The 15021-nt window shown below is 54.6% G+C and overlaps 1 protein-coding gene across 2 annotated transcripts in view; it reads left to right on the forward strand.

Moving 5' to 3' along the window:
- EDN2 (endothelin 2) overlaps nt 1-13880 on the forward strand; it is a 31370-nt gene extending 17490 nt beyond the window's left edge. Inside the window, exons 1-5 of one of the 2 annotated variants that reach the window (XM_061412321.1) lie at nt 7236-8098; nt 8451-8613; nt 10096-10218; nt 11274-11372; nt 13162-13880. In XM_061412321.1, the coding sequence (XP_061268305.1) occupies nt 8044-8098; nt 8451-8613; nt 10096-10218; nt 11274-11372; nt 13162-13255 (534 nt within the window). In that variant the 5' untranslated portion in view covers nt 7236-8043 and the 3' untranslated portion in view covers nt 13256-13880. Of the gene's footprint in view, nt 1-7235; nt 8099-8450; nt 8614-10095; nt 10219-11273; nt 11373-13161 lie in introns of those variants that run through there. The other variant, XM_061412320.1, reaches the window with a different exon arrangement.
- Nucleotides 13881-15021: the final 1141 nt, after the last annotated feature.

Here is a 15021-nt window from a genome sequence, read left to right on the forward strand (position 1 = left end):
GATGGAGCTCTTCCTCATTTAATCCTTACACAGCCATGTTACTGTGATTATACCCATTTTACAGATGAGCAAACTGGAGCTCAAAAAAGGAAGAAAGGGCATATGTGATGGGGAAGAAGGGGTCTGACACCAGAACCAGAGACCTTAGCTACTAGCCAGCCCTCAGAGACATAAAATAAAGCCTAGCCAGAGGTGGTTATGGGCGTGTGTGCTAAGTCGATTCAGTCGTGTCCGATTCTTTGTGATACCAAGAACTGTAGCCTGCCAGGCTCCTCTGTCCATGGGATTCTCAAGGCAAGAATACTAGAGTGGGTTACCATGCCCTCCTCCAGGGGATCTCCTGACCCAGGGAATCAAACCTGCATCTCTATGTCACCTGCATTGGCAGGCAAATTCTTTATACCACTAGTGCCATCTGCAAAGGTGGCTATGGATGAGAATATTGTGGGTTTTCAGAGATGAGTTAGATCTCATGTCTTGGATGGAGCTGGGAAGGCTGGTCCATGGGGTCACAAAGAATCACACATGACTGAGCATGCACGCACGCACCTGGGGGAGGCAACCTTTTTGATGGGCCTTGAGTTTGGGCAAAATAAATCAAGTAAGAATGGAAGGAGGAGGAAAGGCCCACCTTGCACAGAAGTTGGGAGGCGAGAAAGTGTGCAGTGTGTTCAGGAAGTGACAAGCCTCTGGGAAAAGGAAGGAAAGACAGGTCCAAGTCAGGTCCCAAGCAGGCCTTATGCCAGGTGGGCATTTGGACTGAACAAGATGCTTCACGCTGACACCAGGCCAGGTCCTGGCTCCAGAAGCCTGGTTTTCATAGGAAGGCAAATTGACCCAAGTCTCAATACCCCTCATGTCTGTTGTGGCATCAGGTACTGTGCCAAGGCAAATGTGGGTGAGTGGAGCAAGCCAGGCTGGCCTTGGGCACTTGGAGGGACTGTGTGACCCAGGGCAGTGGAAGGGATGCTCGTGGTGCAGCTGGCACATGGTGTATAGATTCACACACTTTCTACTACATCCCCCCCAACACACACATGCACACATCACTCTTTTGCAGGAGTGTGTCCACACACACCCTGCAGCCTGAGGTGAGGGAGGGAGGGATAGCAGAGGCCTGCTGAAAGCAATTCCTGTGCCAGGCAATGGGCCAAAGCGTCCACGAGCTCTGTCACAAAGCCTCCTCGCAGCTATGAGGTAGGACTTTTCTTCTTAGGAGTCTCGGATGGATGTGACCTCTGATACTCAGGAAAATTAAACAGTGCTATACGCTTGGTCCCAAGGTTGGTGAGCAGCAAAATGAAAGCACAGACTGGCTGCCCCTGCCCTGAGCTCCGTAGGGCCTGACACAGTGCTGGGCACTGGGGGTAAGTGGAGGATTGGAGTCTGAGTCACAGGGCTTTGAAGCTGGCAGCCAGAGCAGCGGAGCCTCAGAGATTCCAGGGGTGGGCTGGCCCCTGACTCACCCCCACACCCTGAGGCTGCCCCAGGCAGTGGCTTTAGCTCCTGGCCGCCCTCCTGCCTGCCAGAGCCCAGCAAGGCCTCTTCTGAGTCTGTCATGGCTCAGGATTCCCAGGAGCTGGGCGGGCAGGGCCAAAGCCTCAAGGCAAGGAGGTATCCTGGGCACACCTCTGCTCAGGTATGTAGGCCTAGAGTCACAGTGGGAACCCCGGACCTCACCAGCCTGATGTCAGAGGCAACTAGGCACTTGGGGATAGCTGTTAAATGAAGAATGAAATACTGTATTTCTGCATGGCCCAGACTCCGGGTGGCTCACCCCTTCCCAGAGGGAAGACAGCCACCTGGTGAGGTGCTGGGTGCGCCCTGGAAAGTATGGGTTCTAGGCAACACGGTGGGTGTGACTCTGCAAAACCACCAGCTGCGTGTCTTGGCTGGTGGTAGTGGAGGGAGGAGAAAGCTGGGGTTCCAGCCCCTCCAAGTGCAGGGGCCTCAGAGATGAGAATCCAGGCATTCTGGATCTCCAGGATCTCTGGTGGGCTGTTCCTTCTCCCTGTACCTCAGTTTCCTCATCTAGGTGTAGGCCAAGGGACTTTCCCTCTCTGGCTGCCTGTCTTTTGCTTTTAGAAATTATGTCCAAGCCTTCATCGTTAGAGCATTTTGAAGATGTAATCAGGCAGAAAAGGGGACATAAGTCTTCTTCATCTTAAGCGGTGTCTCTGCAAGGGCAGTTTTGTCTGATGAGATTAAGTCATCTTGTATATTCACTCCAGCCTTGGGCCTGGACCATGTGCCCAGGCCTGTGTGCTAGGCCCTGGGGTTGGGATTGCAAAGAAGACTGTGTCTCAGTGAGTTCATAATTTGGGGGGAGAGACACCTCTTCCCCAGAAATGACCAGATATTTCCAGGACAAGTTTAACATGCCTTTCAAAGCTCTTTGACCTTTCCAATCTCTCTAACCACATCTGTCATGATGGAGGATGGATGGGTGAGAGATTGGTTGTATAGATATATGGATGGAAGGATGGATAAAATGTCAGATAATGGATAAATGGATGGATCAATAGAAGGGTGGATGGATGGCTGTGGACATGGGAGGTTGAATGGATGGATGGAGGGAGGGATGAATGGGTGAGTAGGTGAATAGATTGTGGGGGTTGGGGGTGGGAATTATTGAATGTGTGATTTAGGTTCCTGGTCCCACAGCAGATGAATATAAGGGGAAAGTTCCAGTCCTGCCTCTTGTTCATTGTGTGACCCTGAAGAATTCACTTCTTTAGCTGTAGAGTGAGAATCTTGTCTGGAAAGACCTCACCTATCAAGTGAGAGTCATGAGCCCAGCCTGCATCCCAGGTCTGTTGTGGGTATCCAGTGAAAGAGGTATGGACTGCCCATGCCTACATAACGGCTGTGACGAGTCCTCAGTCAGTGGCCTCACAGGCACCAGCAACGTGAGGTGTTTTTGCTGAGGGAGTGACGCCCCTCTGTGGTTGCTGGTGTGTTCCTAGGCTTCCCACTTCCTCCAGCCTGCACAGAGTTCTCTGCCCAGTTAGGAGCAAAGGAGGTGACCTCTGCAGAAGTGTTGCTGCCAGAGGCTCCCCATACGCTGTACTTGTCAAGGAGTAATTGAGGTGTCCTGTTTGTTATTCATCTCAGGGTAAGAGTAGGCTCAGCAAGGGGGCACCCAGGGCTCGGGATTAGGGCTTTGGAGTTACATAGATCTGCCTTCCAGCCTTGGCTCTGCCACTTCCTAACTGCCTGACATTGGACAAGGCATGAGCCTCAGTTTCCCCATTTATAAAATAGTAACAAATTATAGTACCTACCCCTTAGGTAGGTTATGACAATTAATAAGCATAACTTATGTAACCACCTAACATAGAGCTCAGAATATATTAAATGCATGTGTATCCAAGTGCAGAATTGCGCCCTTAGAACTTTGAAGAAAAGTCCAAAACTTCAAGTCTAGAGACCTCCATCTTGAATGCTCAGTCCTTGGATTAGTTTCCTTATTTCAAAATGTTCAGTGGGACTGACATTCTTCTTGACAAGTGTGCCTTGACTGAACAGTGTCTGGTTTTGGCTGCAATTCCAGCAGTTCCATGGGCCTCGCTGACCCTGTCCTGATTACCCTTAGGTTAATAGCAGACTGGGCACATGAATTATCCCTTTAAAAGTGGTTTGTGTGGGAGCTACAAATCTTTCCAATGGGCTGAGCTGTAGGGAGGAGGAGAATTTAGAAGGGGGTGTCCTACCGGGGAAGCCGCAAAGACCAGGAGAGCTGGTCCCACAGGACCGAGGCTACTCTTGCAGAGACCCAGTGTGGGGACGATGCCGTGGGCGGTGGCAGGCCCTGCTGGCTCAGGGTGAGCTGCAGCCGATGGCAGGAGGCCCAGACCACCCACCAGAAAGAGGCCCTGAGTCTGAGTGGCCCTAGGCTTGAGTGGGGGCAGTCCTGACCTGTAGCCCTGAGGACATAACTCGGGAACAGGTCATTATGGGAATGTCTAAGCTCCCTCAGTCCCGAAATCCCCAACTCAGGCTGGCTCCAGGGCCATACCCTCCCCAGACCCCCATTCCTTGCAGGGTCCAGACATCCCCCTTGGCCAGCCCCATCTGCCCATCTGCTCGCTCTGCTATACTGCCTGCATGGTATGTGCCTGCGACTGAGACTCTGTGTCCCTTCCATTGGGACTGCAAACAAGAGAGCTTCCTGAAACCTGGTGGGGCCAGGTGACAACAGGGAAGTGGCTGGTTTTCCAGAAAGTGAAAGAGCAAAGGGTTCCAGGCTGGGAGCAGGAGTGATAACAATGAAGTCACAGAGTCTGCAGAGCTTGCATTTTGGGAGCTGGAAACTCAGGGCAGGTTGATTCTGCCTGTCATAGGCTATCTGAGCTGAGCAGGCCCCTCACAGTCGATGGGAAGAGAGGAAAGCTGTCCAGGGAAGCCAAGGAAGGGACAGGACTTGCCCAAGGCCACACAGCATGAATAGCAAAGCTGGGGACAAAGCTGCCCACTGCTACAACATCGGGTAGCTGCTCCAGCCCTTTCCTGCCCTGTTGGACATCATCAGAAGGATGTTTCATCCTCACTCCTGTACATCCTCCACCCCATGCCACTGGACAGCTATTCGATGGGACCAAATTTATCATTAGTACAGAGGCAATCAAAGGAGCTTTGGGGTCCCCAGGAAGGTGGCCTAGGCCCATCCCAATGTCCCTGCCTTCCTGCCAGTGGGATCCTTCCTGACAGCCCTTCTCAAAGGGACCCAGTGGGGCTCAGCTTGGACCCCTGGGAACTACACTGGTGTGCAGGAAAAGGTGAGTCTGGATTAGTAGCCCGGAGAGTGTGTCCAGCCCGTCACTGTCTTGGGCAAGTTGCTCCTCCTCTTGGACCTCAGTTGTCTCATCTGCCCAATGGGAGTGAAAACCAGAGAGAATTTCTAGAAGGCAGTTCCTAGCATGGTATATTTCTTCACCCAAAAATACACCCCAACTATCCTCTTCTGCCAGCCTGCCCTCCCCACAAATCTCTGCTTCTTGGATTAGGCTGGTGCCAAGTGTAAGTGAAGCAAATTATTTTGTGTGCAAATCAATTCCTCCAGCTTCTGACAGAGTGATCTCCTGTGAATCCCTGTGCCTCAGTCTGCAGCCTTTACCAACCCAGGCAGGGAGCGGGGCCAGGTGGGGTTGAGGCAGTGCAGCAGAGCAGCTGGTGGGGGCAGTCAGTAGGAACCAGAGCAAAGGAGTTGAGGGTCCATGCAGCCAGGTCAGCCAGGAGGCATAGAGGTGACTGTCGGGGCCCAGGCTTAGAGACCTAGGGTGGATATTCTTGTTGTTCTTGTTGTTTCTTAGTTGCTAAGTCATGTCCAACTCTTTTGTGACCCCATGGACTGAAGCCCACCAGGCTCCTCTGTCCATGGGATTCCCCAGGTAAGAATACAGGAGTGGGTTGCCATTTCCTTCTCCAGGAGATCTTCCCAAACCAGGGATCGAACCCACGTCTCCTGCATTGGCAGGCAGGTTCTTTACCACTGAGCCATCTGTGAAGCCCACGGGCCAGGAACTAAAGGAAATTCATGTGTGTATTGGAACAGTTGGCTTGTGCAGACAAACCATGATCATGTCAAAGGCAAGGGAAGAGGGAATAAAGAAAACTGCTGTTTTTAACTCGGCTTGATTTTCTCTACCTGGAAACCAATCTTGCCAGTGAGGTGGTGCTGTTCCCGGAACACTTTCAGCCGCTAAGACCGGGGTTCGCTCAGGTTCCCAGGTCCGGCGTCTCCATTTCACAGGAGCCCTGCTCGCCCGGCTGGAGCAGCGGGCAGGGAAGGAGGGAAACTGGAGTTGGGCGCAGCCTCCCAAGCTGACCCTGCCAGGCCGGGCGGTGGCCCCTGTCCTGTCGTCATCCTCCTTTCACAGCAGAGAGGGATCCTGTCTCCTGGTCTCGTTAATTCTTCTATCATGTTTCCCAGACTCGGAGCCTCTGGTTGCCTATTGTCCTGAGCAGGCATTTTGCATTTATGTAAAGATTAGACAGGTTAGAACCTTCGCTCTCACTCCGATGGTCTTTTTTACTTTCTCAAATCCAAGTTCTTTCCTTCTCACTGCGCTCTGCTTCCTTATTCTCTCTCTCTCCCTACCTGTCTTTATCAGCCTCCCTGTTTATTTTCTTCCCTTCCCTGACCCCCTCCTTCTCCCCACTGACCTGCTTTTCCTCTGTCATCTCTTCACAGTTCAGTAGTTTGAATCCTCTTTCTCCCCCCTCCACCACCGCCACCACAACCCTAACCTTGCTTAATTCCATATTTATATTCTCCCGGAGCCTCATAGAAATGACTGAAAGCATTGCTCACCTCATTCCAGAAATAACTCTTCTAAATTCTTAGAGAGGCACCACACGGGGGAGGGTGTGAGCACTGGACAGGGAGTCACTGTGGTTTACTGGAGAGAACAAGACCCAAGTTCCTCTGTGGGCTCTTGGGTACACCAGCTGTGTGACCTTGACACAGCTGGCCTCTGGTCAGTCTCTGTTTTCTCCCAGGCAGCAGTGGAGCTGGTACCCAGATGAGAACAGCTGTGTGTAAGGTTGTGAAGGAGAGAGGATGGTGGTGCCCTGCACACACACTTGTGCTCTGAAATGTTTTTCCTGCTTCCACTGCAGCCTGAGCCAGTCGGAGGGAAGGAAGGGGATGCTAACTGGTATCTCCCTCCTTGGTTCTGCTCTGCTCTACAGGGATCACACATGCGCGCACACACGAACATGCCCTGGGAAGAAACAAAGCTGTTTCTTCACCGTCATCTATTTCTCCCTTCCAAAATGTCTAATGATAAAATCCCAACTGAACACAGGAGCAAAAACTTGGGCTTTAGTGGGTTCCTGAATTTCTCCATTTCAAATCCAGGCCTTCATTCATTCACCGCCCCCTCCCTCGGACAGCACTCACTCAGAGTCTCCTACTGTGTGCCAGACGGGCTCCAGGGCTGGCCTTCTCTGGAGCTCTGGACCTCGAGATTGTTGGGGAGATAAGCCCAATGTCATGAGTCAGGCATGAGAGAGAGCACGGGTTCTGGGAGTTCCAAGAAATGAGAGGGCCTTTCCTCTTGTGCCTGGAGACAGGGTCCCTGAGAAGGAGGGACTCTGAGCCAGCCGAGGGGGAGGAGCAGGATGCTGGCCCCCAGGGAGCCCCTCCATCACTCTGCCTTTTTTGCAGAAAGTCACAGAGGTGAGCCAAGACATCCTGTCCTGGTCAAGGGGTGAGCCAAGACATCCTGTCCTGGCCAAGATGGGAGGTTTTCCCAGGGGCTTTTGGTGTACATATCCACAAGCCACCTTTCTGGAAAGGGCTCTGAGGGCCCCTTCTTAGCATCAAGGAAATCTGTGGGTCACATAGGTTAAGAAGAAGGAAAGAAGGGCACTTCCTGGGGGAGGTGGGGAGGAGGCGGCTCCAGGCTGGTCAGTGGTCAGGGGTAAACTGTGTCCTTCCCTAAGGAAAGCAGGCCCAGAGAAGGCTCTGACTCTCCCAAGTCCACACAGCCTTGTAGGTCATTTACCTCCCACGCAGCAGAAGGGACACCCTCCACCTGGTTGACAGTAGGCAGACAGGAAAGCAGGGTCTCCTCCAAGGAAAGGGAGGGTTTTGCCCATGGGACCTCTCCCTCCCAACTCTGAGCTCTGGGCAAGACCCATGGAGAGTGGGGAGGGGCTCACGGCATTTGGAGGATGACTTGAGGGGGTCCAGTGGGACTGAAAGGGGTCCCTGGGGACAGCAGGGGAGCCTCAGGACTCCAGGAGGTGCTCCAGGCTCAGAGGGAGCATCCTCCCCCCTTTTTCCTCCCTCATCCTGCCCTCCTCCCTACCGCAGAGGCTGGGGCGGGCCGGGCGCCCTGGGAGGAGGCGGTGTCCCTGGCTCCCTGCCCACCGGTGCAGGGCTGGACGGGCAGGGGCGGAGCCATGCCTGGTGTTATAAGAGGCAGCCAGGGCACCGAGGCAATGAGCTGTCGCTCAGCTTGGCAGCAGGACGCTGGCAGCAGGCACACTCCGAACTCCAGCCCAGCCTGAGCGTGCCTCACCACTGTGGTCGCCATGCCCACCGCCTTGTGCTCCATCGCTCTAGCCCTGCTCGTGGCCCTGCACGAAGGTGAGCACCCCCCACGGGCTCAGCAGCTGCAGCAGCCCCGAGGCTGCTTGTCTGTATCTCCTGCTGGGGCTCTGTGCCCCCCAAGCCAGCCGGGGGCCTTCAGGGGCAGGAGTTAGGCGGCTTGGGGGCTGCAGGAGGCTGTGCTATTAGAGGTGCTGCCGTCCCAGGACAGCCACCGGTCCTTCCAACCCAGAGCTGCTGGGGCTTCCCCAGGCTGGCCCAGGGCTCCTGAGCACTGAGAATGCCAACTTCCTCGATTATGCAAGAGGAGGAGCCCGGCGGGTCCCCCATCCCAGCTGTGCCAGGCGCCCTGACCCACCTCTCCACTTTTCTCTCCCTCCTGTGCATGCAGGCAAGAGCCAGGCTGCTACTACCCCCATCCCAGAGCAACCAGCGCCCTTGCCCCGGGCCCGAGGCTCCCACCTGCGGACTCGACGTTGCTCCTGCAGCTCCTGGCTCGACAAGGAGTGCGTCTACTTTTGCCACCTGGACATTATCTGGGTGAACACTCCCGGGTGAGCTACTGGAGAGATCCAAGAGGGGTTGCAGGGGGCAGGGGTGGGGAATGCTGGCATGCTGGGGAAGCCCTGGCACACTGCAGCTCTCTCTTGGAGTGTGGGGCTAACAACAATAGCAATCAGCTATTGCTTCAGTTCTCACGTGGGGGCTGCCTGAGCAAGACAGAGGGCTGTCTCATGAAAATCCTCACAAAAAGCCTGGTCAGAAAGTGTTGGCTCCATTTTCCAGATCAGGGTACTGAGGCTCAGAGAAGTTAGGTGCCTTTTCCAAGGTCACACAGGAAGAGTAAGTGGTAGGTAGGAGGCTCCAGCCTAGGTCTGCAGATGCCAGAGCGCACAGCGGCTCTGCCATGCTGCCTCTGTATAATCTTCCAAGAATGATATGATTAATGACAGCACCCATGTCTTGACTGCGCCAGGCCCTATGCCAAGCACTGCTGGTGCGTTATCACCTCGTGAACGCACCCCCATCCTCCCCAGTGAAGAGGGGACTGCTGCTGTCCCCAAATGACAGACAAGAGACCTGCCCCATGTCACCTGGCAGAGCCGGGGTGGGGTCCCAGAGCTGTCTGTTCTGTCTGCACCCGCGCTGCCTCCGGGCCACTGCATACTTCAAGTTGAAGTTTCTCTGTGTGTTTGTATTTTTTTTTTTTCCTTCTCCAAATTGCAAAAGACAAGAGAAGCCCGGCACGTAAGCGTGTGTGGAGCTAATCCGCATCCAAACACTGGCTCAGGGCGGGAACCCTGCCAGTCCCTGCGTGCTGGGTCTACCTGGAGTCTCTGCAGCTCCAACCACACCGTCTAAAATTAGCTCAGGCATCCGAGGTGCTGGTCTGACCGGCCACGGGCCCCTGCCCTTCGCCTGGCCCGCCTCAGCCAGACGGAATCTGAAATCGATCTCAGCCAATCTAATATATCTATGCACACACACGCACACGTGCAGGTCAGGCACACTCACCATTTTAAAGTCAAAACTCTAAGAAACACTTGGGTCACCCTTCCAGGCAAGTGGTGACCGGATGGAGGCAGCTGAGCTGTGAGCCTGAGTGTTCACTTCTGTGAGAGGGCACTCTCTCCCTTTCTTCCAGACTAGTTGGGGGTCTTCTTTGAGAACAGGGGGACCAGCCTGACTCCATCAGTTCAAATTGCTGTCTGGGAGTGAGAGGGGCAGGGAGGACAGCCTCCACCCCTCCCCCCCATGCTAAGCGTCTTACTGAGCAGGACCAGGGCAGTTGGGAGGGAACAGAGGCCCGAGAGGGTAAGGGTCTTGCCCGAGGCTCCCTGGCATGTAAGGAGGAAGCTGCAGTGGGAATTCTTGAGGGCAGGAGCTGGTTACTTTTGTTGCCACCCTGGTGGCATGGATGGCTATCCCAGTGTGCAGTGTGGACAGTCCCAGCTTGCCAATGGTCCTGGTTTATCTAATCCTCTCTCTGTCTCTCTCCACCCTACACCACTACCTTGCTGGCGGCCCGCCCACAGACAGACAGCTCCTTACGGCCTGGGAAACCCGCCAAGACGCCGGCGCCGCTCTCTGCCAAGACGCTGTGAGTGCTACAGTGCCAGGGACCCCGCCTGTGCCACCTTCTGCCATCAAAGGCCCTGGTAAGTGGGCACCCAGCCTGCAAGGGGCCAGAGGTGACTGCTGGCCTGGACCTGCTCTGGAGGGCAGGGTGTCTGGAAGGCCAGCAGTGGCGGACTGTTAGTCCCTAGGTCGTGCCCGACTGTTTGTGACCCCACAGACTGTAGCCTGCCAGGCTCCTCTGTCTATGGGATTCTCCAGGCAAGAATACCGGAGTGAATTGCCATTCCCTTCTCCAGGGTGTCCAGGAGGCCAGCAGAGGCGTGGCTAAATGGTGGAGGAGGGGCCAGGGGAGCAGGGTCCTGGGGGTCCAGAGGCTGCCCTGGGCTGTGGGGCAGCCTCCCTTCCTGCAGGGAGCCAGTCACCCTTGAGTCCTCCCCCCTGCCACTACCCCCAGCTCTGGGGGCTTCTGAGACCATTGCGTCCCCACTCCTGGGCAGGAGGAATCCTCCCCAGGTGATAGCTGAGGCAGCACAGGTCCAGAGAGGAAACAGGACTTGTCCTGTCAGGCTACACAGCCAGTCAGACGAGAGCTGGGCCTTCCGCCTTAGTCGCTGGGGCTCTGGGACCTCTGGAACTTTCTCAGTGGAGAAGCAGTAGCTGGAGTTGGGAGGCCATGGCACCGTCCCCGAGCTGCCACAAAGCGCCTTTGCCAGTCTTTCGGCCCTCTGGACCTCCCTCCCTCCACGCGGAGCGTTGGGAAAGCAGACAGTGACTTCACCCTCCCCTACCTCCCGCTCCCATGACGGCCTATGGGAAACTCCTCCCCTGAGACCTCAGCTGTGGCTGCAGCCCTGCCTCAGTTTCCCTGCCGAGGGTTCTGCTTGGCTGCAAGTGGCCAGACTCTGGGAAGGCCAGCCACCCCACTGCTTCTTTCTGAGGCTGAGAACGCATTCCCAGTGGCTCAGTTTTCCTCAGGCCCCACCCCACCTGGGAAAAGAAGGGTGCCAGGTGCGCAGGGTGGAAATGGATCTGCTCCTGAGGGCGGGTCGGGGCGGGGGGCTGGGCTGGGCCTGCAGCCAGGCAGCCTGGGGGCCCTGGACAGCCCCTCACTTGGGCCCTAATGCTGTTCACTCAGGACTGATGCGGTGACAGTCCCAGGCAGCGGGTCCCCTGCAGCTGCGTTCCAGGATGGCGAGACGCAGGCCACAGCAGGAGAGCTCCTCCAGCGGCTGAGGTGAGGGGCCCCTACACTGATTGAGTGCCTTCTGTATGCCTTGCACATTTCCCTTATTCTCCATATGACGCCTTGGGTCCTTATGGGGCAGCCAATAGCAGCTCAGACAGATGAAGGTGTTTACCCAAGGTCACAGAGCAAGCTACAGCATCTGGCTGACTCAATAGCCTGTGTTCTTAACCACCGTGCTCTTTGTTACCGCCAGGCCTGGAAGTGGACTTTTATTGAGGGTTTCAAGTCTTGTGACTGTGGAAGGTTCCCAGGTGTTCATTCAGGCTGTGTCTGAATCAAGCATCTCCCACATGCTGGGGTCCAAACGGATGCTACCCAGCCTGTTCCCTCCCTGGGTCCCAGACTGGACTGTCTCCCTGGTAGCTACAACATGGCTCAGCTCAAGGCTTGGCATCCAGGAGGTGCCCATGAACGTGTGTCCAACCAAACTGACTTGAGAACAGAAACCTATAGCCAGTCATGTGGCAGGGTGGCTGAAGGGGCAGCATCTGAGCTAGAAAGTCCCAGCCCTGCCACGAGCAAACTTTGTGACCTTGGTCTGCTCACTGAACTTCTCTGTGCTTCTGGTTCCTGTCTGTGAGGCAGGGACACTGCTGCTATCCATCTCACAGGCTTGTTGTAGGTTAGAGCAGTTGACATACATGAAGAGCCCCAAGAAAGCCCAGGCCCTACGGGAGCTCTGAAGGTTTTAGCCATCCCGAACCTCTGTCCCTGAGGGTTCCTCAGGGCTGCCCAGGGCCGGGGTGCAGCCTAGCCCCTCAAGGGTCCACATCTCTGTGAGGAGGCGGAAACATAGGCAAAAAGACAGGATGGCCGGCTAGGCAGGACCCAGGATATACTGAGGAACTCTCTTAAAAAAATAATAATAAAATGAAAGTGTTAGTCACTCAGTCGTGTCTGACTCTTTGCAACCCCATGGACTATAGCTCACCAGACTCCTCTGTCCATGGAATTCTCCAGGCAAGAATACTGGAGTCGGTAGCCATTCCTTTTTCCAGAAAATCTTCCCAACCCAGGGATCAAACCTGGGTGCCCCGCATTGCAGGTAGATTCTTTATCATCTGAGCCACTAGGGAAACCCAGGAAATGTCTTAAGATGAAAAACTTCAAGGTAAGACTTTGCAAGTACTTGGCATTCCGTAATCAGCAAAGAGTGTTTTCGCCAGTCTGTACTCAGCCTCACACCAGTTCAGGCCTGTGTTTATTTTACAGACCAAGAAGGGGGTTCAGAGAGGTTGAGACCCTTGCCCAAGTTCCCAAAGCTGGGAACCAGCCTCCCAGTTCCCAGGCTAGAACGCCTTAAGCCAGAGTGAGGCCACCTAGATGACGGCAGAGCCCCTACCAGGGTCTCAGCTAGATTCAAAGGACTGCTAGGATCCATACATATCTGGAGCTGGACCTTGAAGAATGGGAATTTTAGGGCACGGAGTATGGGGTGAGTGGAAGGTCAACAGCCTGAAGAGCCACAGGGATAGAGGTGTGGAAGTGAGAGGGCAATCAGGGGAGAGCCACGGGGCTACTCTTGGCCGTGCAGTCACCCTGGTGGCACTTGATGTTGAGCATCAATTTTGTCAAAGCTCCTTGTGGGCAGAAAAGCTTCTAACCTGCCCCGGCCTCTCCTTGAGGTTCAGACCTTGTTTTCAGGGTCGGCTGTGACCACCCTCTGACCTCTTGGCCATGAATAAGGAATCCAGACCCTATGACCGCTGCCTCTCATGGGGAACTCTCAAGTGATCTTTATCTCCAGAGATGCTCAATTGACCTCTTTCCATTTCAGGGTTATTTCTGCAACCAAGATCCACTTTGCTAGGCAACAGCAGAAGCCGACGAGGGAGACCAGACCTTCACACTCCAGGCAGAGGAAGAGATAGCTCTCGACTCTGGGAGAACTTTGGGAAGGAAGCCTGTGTGGATACAGGAGGAGAGGGGCATCCCAGAGCTGGGAGACCTTCCGACCTGTTTCCTGGGCCAGAAAACCCAGCTGCTGGAGCAGGCACAAGCTCTGGCCTCCTCGCCCTGGGGAGGGGGCCTCGCTCAAGGCAGCTCCGTGACACCAGGAAAGTCATCAGGCCCCAGGCTCCAGCGTGGCCTCCCACACTGGCTCCAGTTCCAAGGCCCTGCTGAAAGGAATAGCATGTGGAATGTGCTAACCTGGAGGTGTCCTGTCTGGCGGCTGTGAACCAGGAACAACGTGCAGTGGCGGGCACTCACACCTAAGCCAGCCCGAGTCCTTCCAGGGTTGAAGTCCCGGCCGCCCCCGACCCCTCACCCCCGCTCTGTCCCCTCCAGCCCTCGCTCTCCAATGTCCTTATTCTCCCTTCATACCCTCGGGGCACTCTTGGTGAGAAGGGCCTGCACCACTTCACCTGTCTGTATATAACTTATTTGCTCTAAGAAATTTGACGATTCCGATTATTTATTTTAACGTATTTTTTTAGACTCTCAATTATTTACCTGCGAACTTGTGTTTGTAATAAACAACAAAATAATGCTGTAGCATTTGGTCTTGGTTGAGCAGGAGGTGGGAGGCACTTTTCAGGAAGGGGCTACTTAGAAGTGAAGGGAACAAAGGGACGGCGGGGAAAGAGCCTGAGGCAGGTGTGGAGCCCTGAGTTCCACACCCCTGTACCCCGGCTGGGCATCACTGGCTGCTGACCCACCCTCTCTGGACTTTTGCCTATCATGTGCCTAGACAGCCATTTGCAGCTTTGATATCCCGGGTTCCAGGACCTGTGTTTCTATCAGGCCAGTAAGTGTTGGCCAGGCCTTTCCCCAGAGCATGTTTCATAGGAGCCAAGACTATAAGGACCCACTTCTGCTCTGGTTGCCACCCCTGAGATTCAGAGCAAACCTGTCCAGTGAGGGCTGTGTGCTGTTCCAAGACTGTGTGCAGCCTTACTGGCCCAGGGATGGCTGTTGTAACGGAGTCACAGGCTGGTCCTTATCCCTCACCCTGGGCTTGGACAGACCCTGCTGGGGGCGCTCAACACTTCTCTCACTAAAGAAGGCCAGGGCTCTAGCACTGGCTTGGCTGATCCTGCCAAGGCCCCAGGAAGCTGCTCACCTGAGTCCCAGGGACAGCCAGAAGCTACCCCCGCTGGCAGCTCCTGAGACCTACAGCCTCCACTGCTGCCAAATCCCCCTGCGAACAAACTGTTCCCTTTCCCCTGGCCGGCCTCTGCTGGGAATGGTACGCTGTGGCCTGAGCCAGTTATTGAAAAATAATTATTTACACACTACTCTAAGCCTGCCTTGTCCATGGAGCCAGCCCCAACTCCCTCCTGGGAGAAGAACATGTTGACGCATATTGAACTCCTACTGTTTGCTGGCATTTTATGCAGATAAACTCACTTCATCCTCATGACAATCCCATGATATAGATACTTTTATTATCCCCATTTTACAGATGAGGAAACTAATGCACAGAGAAGGCAACTAATTTTCCTGGGGTCTCGCAGCAAGTAAGTGGTAGCATCAGGATTTGAACCCAGAGTGTATAGTACACATGTCTATATGTACTGACTAAATATTTGTTGATTGAATTCATGGATTACCACTGTAGTATGACATTGAACAAATCTTCCTCTTCCTGAGCCTCAGTTTTTTAATCTATAAAATGGGAAACAGTACTTTCCAC

The sequence above is a fragment of the Bos javanicus genome, chromosome 3, assembly GCF_032452875.1.
Source record: "Bos javanicus breed banteng chromosome 3, ARS-OSU_banteng_1.0, whole genome shotgun sequence".
In the NCBI taxonomy this organism is placed as follows: domain Eukaryota; kingdom Metazoa; phylum Chordata; class Mammalia; order Artiodactyla; family Bovidae; genus Bos; species Bos javanicus.